Source organism: Bison bison, unplaced genomic scaffold (assembly GCF_000754665.1).
Source record: "Bison bison bison isolate TAMUID 2011002044 unplaced genomic scaffold, Bison_UMD1.0 scf7180017864043, whole genome shotgun sequence".
In the NCBI taxonomy this organism is placed as follows: Eukaryota; Metazoa; Chordata; class Mammalia; order Artiodactyla; family Bovidae; genus Bison; species Bison bison.
In genome coordinates, this window is record NW_011494615.1 from 85594 (window position 1) to 89885 (window position 4292).

A 4292-nucleotide genomic window follows, 5' to 3' on the forward strand; every position below is an offset into this window, starting at 1 on the left:
TCCCACGTGGCACAGCTGAAAATTTCTCGCTTGCCACAGTGAGCTAAGACCGGGCACAACCAAATAAATATAGTCTTAAAATAAGGGAGAGTTATGAATAACTTAATGTCAATAAGTTAAAAACCATAAAAACTTGAAAGATAAAAAAGTATCAAAATTCTAGAAGAACAACTTGGAAAACCCTATAAAATATGAGAGAAATATTAATAATTGGACCTAATCAAAACAAAAAAACTTTTACTCTTCAAAAGTCACTGTTAAGAACATGAAAAAGCAAGCCACAGATTGAGAGAAAATATTTGAAAACATACATTTGACAATGGACTTGTATTTAGAATATATGTATGCATGCTCAGTTGCTTAGTCATGTCCAACTCTTTGTGACCCCATGGACTGAAGTTCCTCAGGCTTCTCTGTCCATGGGATTCTCCAGGCAAGAATACTGGAGTAGATGGGCATTTCCTCCTCCAGGGGATGTTCCCAACCCAGGGATTGAACGCACATCTCCATCTCCTGCCTTGGCAAGAGGATTCTTTACCGCTGTGCTACCTGGGAAGCCTTTTTAAACATAAAATATGATACCATAAAACTCCTAAAGAGACCATTGGCAAAATATTCTCTGACATAAATCATACCAATGTTTTCTTAAGTCAGTCTCCCAGGCCAATAGAAATAAAAATAAACAAATGCAACCTAATCAAACTTATAAGTTTTTGTACACCAAAGAAAACCATAAAAAAAATGAAAAACCTATGAACCGGGAGAAAATATTTGCAAATGATGCAACTGACAATGGCTTAGTTTCCAAATATATACCAATAGCTAATATACCTCAACAATAACAAAAATAACCCAATCAAGAAATGGCAGAAGACCTTAAAGAACTTTTCTCCAAAGAAAACATATAGATGGCCAAGAGGCAAATTAAAAGATGCTCAACATTACTAATTATTAAAGAAAGAAATGCAAATCAAATAAATCTACAGTGATATATCACCCACACCAGTCAGAACAGCCATCATTAAAAAGTCTACAAATAACATGCTGGAGAGGGTGGGGAGAAACGGTAAACCTCCTACACTTGTTGGTGGGAATGTAAATTGGAACAGCCACTATGGAAAACAGCATGGGGCTTCAAAAACTAAAAAGAGTTGCCATATGATCCAGCAATCCCACTCCAGGGATTCAGATAAAACTATAATCTCAAAAGATACATGCACCCTAGTGTTCATAGAAGCATGATTACAATAGGCAAGAGATGGAAAAAATCTAAGTGCCTATCATTAGGTGATTGGTTTAAGAAGATGTGATAAATAAATGCAATGGAATATTATTCAGACATAAAAAAAGAATGAAATATTTCCATTTGCAGCTACAAATGGACCTAGACAATATTATACTTAGTGAAGTAAGCCAGAGAAGGAAAGATAAATATTATTTCCCTTATATGTGGAATCTAAAAAATAATACACAAAAGAATCTACATACAAAACAGAAACAGATATCGTAAACATAGCAGACACAGTAAATAAACTTACAGATATAGTAAACAAACTTATGGTTACCAAAGGGGAAAGGAGATGGGGAGGGATAAACTTGGGATTAACAGATACAAACCTTTATACATAAAACATGTAAACAACAAGGATTTACTGTATAACACAGGGAATAATATTCAGTATCTTATAATAACCTATAATGGGAAAGAAGCTGAAGAAAAAAATACATATAACTGAATGACTTTGTTGTATACCTGAAATCAACACAATATTGAAGGGTAGTAAATCAACTACCCTTCAGTAAAAAATAAAAATTAAAAATAGCTTTCCCTATCAGATGAATAAAAACAATAAGTCTGAGAATATCAAGTGATGATGAGGTGTAATGAAACAATTAGTCCCCTACCCTCTGGTTAGGAATGTAGACTGTCACCACCATTTTGAAAGGAATTTGGCAGTTTCTCTGAAAATAAAGAATGCCCATTAGCCCATTTCTGCTAACCACTCATGGAAATATAGACGGCAGAAATACCTGCACATCATGCAAAGATGTTCGTGGCAGCATTGTCCAGAATTGGTGAAAAGTTAGAGCCATCTAAATGTTCGCCATGATGAGAACAGCTAAATGAAATATAACAAGCCCCTGCATGGGAGTTCCTTGAGGTCATAAGAACGAACCGGGTCAACTAGACCGCAAGTGCAGAACATAGTGTTCGGCTGCAAGTTCGTTAAGGAAGTGCCAAAGTAACGTCCCTCCGGACGCTCTCACTTTTTATCTTGTACGCTTCTATTATTTATGAATTTATTTTTAGTGAGCATGTATTACTTTTGCAATTCTTAAAACATAAATGAACAAAAATTGAACAGCTATAAGGCTATAGAGACAAAAGGCTCAGGGTTCCATTTCTAGGAGCTGAGTTCACCTTCAGCCAGAGCGGTTCTGGGCAGGTCCACATACCAGGCATACATACCCACACACCTACACACACACACACACACACACACACACACACACAGAGTTGTCCAGCTCTGCGTGTGCACGTGCAGTGCATGACTTCACAGTATCTGGAGCAGTTCAATAGAACATTCTTGTGTATTTATTGGTGCAAGAGAATAAGCAGCCAGCTGAGCTGGCAGCAAGGAACGTGATGAGATTGAAAACCCAACACCCACGACCTCCTCCACCAGCCCAAGCATGCGACACATCCCACGGCGTCCATGGTGCCTTCCTGGTTTCTGACTTTTCCCTTTTGTCTTCGAGACATTTTCAACACAAGAAATTGTGGGCATGAGGATGGGCGCTTATCCCCTCAGGTCGTGTAGTGAGTGACTCGCCTGCAGTGAGGCGAGAGTCCCGCCAGGACGGGGAGGGGGGGTGGGCGGGGCTTACGAGTCCCTCCAGGACGTGGGGTGGGGCCCGAAAGGCCGCGGGTTGGATGGGCGGGGCTTAGGGGCCTTCATCCGGGAAGACTGTCAGGTTGTGCGTCCGGATGTGGTGCAGCAGGACCTGTGCTCGCTGCTCCAGGGTCTGGAGGACTTGCTGCAGGCCCTGTCGCCCACCTTGGCTCTCCCAGAATACTGGGTCCATCTGTAGCGACTTGAGCAGCATATTCTGTAGACACCCTGATTCCAGAACCTTCATGACTGGCTCAGGAAACCTGGAGGAAGGTCCCCCAGCCCCGGAAAGAAAAGAAGGGCAAAAGCCAGCTTAGAGAGTTTCCATGAACTTGCACAGCTGAGGACCCACAAAGTCCCGGGGACCACCTGCTGACTAGTTGTCCGGGGACCCTTCCACCCACTCTGCTGTGACAGCAGACACGGGATGAAGCTTTTGATGGGTCCCAGCCCCCCAAGAGGGCGAATCCACTCTGCTGGCCTGAGCAAAGTGAGGAGGAGCCCTGGGAAGGCCGAGGTGCGGCAGGACTGAGCAGGGAAGGTGGCTACCCGGCCAGCTCCCTGCCAGGCAAGGGAGCCTACCCACTCCCCAGCAGGGCAACTTGTGCTGTGCTCTGGATACCGGGGAGCGGGCAGCCCATCCGGGACTTCAGGGGCCCACTGACTGTTAGCTTTCCCAGGAGTCCCCAGATCCTCCTGAGGCTCATCAAACAGCTTCCATCTGTTGGACAGTGGACTTCTTGGGAGCCATGGTTCAAGGCCGCCGGGTCTATGACAGGGCCCCTCAGCTCATCCCTGAACCTCTGCCCGGGCCCTTCGATGCTCACCCATCGATGCCCTCGAGGAGCCGGAAGTTCAGCTTGTGCTCCGGATGCTGAAGGTGGCCAGCATTATCGATGTAGACCAGACGAGTGGGGTCACTGCTCCGGACCTCGGGGAAGAAGATGGACAGGGACAGAAGATGGACGTGGTGCCCCAGGGCTCTGTCAGGGTGCAGCGGCTCAGGGGCCCCTAAGCTGTCAGTCACACAATGCACCCTGCTCCTCACCCAGTCTGTTCCCCCACCACACAGAGCAGTGAGCTCTTTCCACCTGGTGCTGTTTGAGGGCGGCCGGGCACCATCTCTGGTGAACCCGCCCAGCAACCCTGGGGCAAACAGCCACCGATACCAGCCCCATTTTACAGAAACAGAGGCAAAAAAAGTTAGGTAATTTGCACAAGGTCACACAGCTGGTAAATAGCTGGTTGACTCAAACCTGGACGCGTAGCCCCAGGTGGCAGCACCATCGGTGAAACCACAAAGTGGAGGCATTGATTCCTGTTCTGGCGACTGAAGGGGTGAGGAGCCTGAGGCCGGGCAGCCTGATGCTCGGTCCCGGGCACCATCTCCTGGGATGG

The 4292-nt window shown here is 45.5% G+C and overlaps 1 protein-coding gene across 1 annotated transcript in view; it reads right to left on the reverse strand.

Annotated features, from left to right (window-relative positions):
* Positions 1–2577: 2577 nt before the first annotated feature.
* The window catches only part of FAM198A (family with sequence similarity 198, member A), an 18918-nt gene continuing 17203 nt past the window's right edge, over positions 2578–4292 (reverse strand). The window contains exons 3-4 of the mRNA XM_010835423.1: positions 3722–3825; positions 2578–3157 (exon numbers count right to left, since the gene is read on the reverse strand). Coding sequence (XP_010833725.1) covers positions 2947–3157; positions 3722–3825 — 315 coding nt within the window. The 3' untranslated portion in view covers positions 2578–2946. The remainder of the gene's footprint in view (positions 3158–3721; positions 3826–4292) is intronic.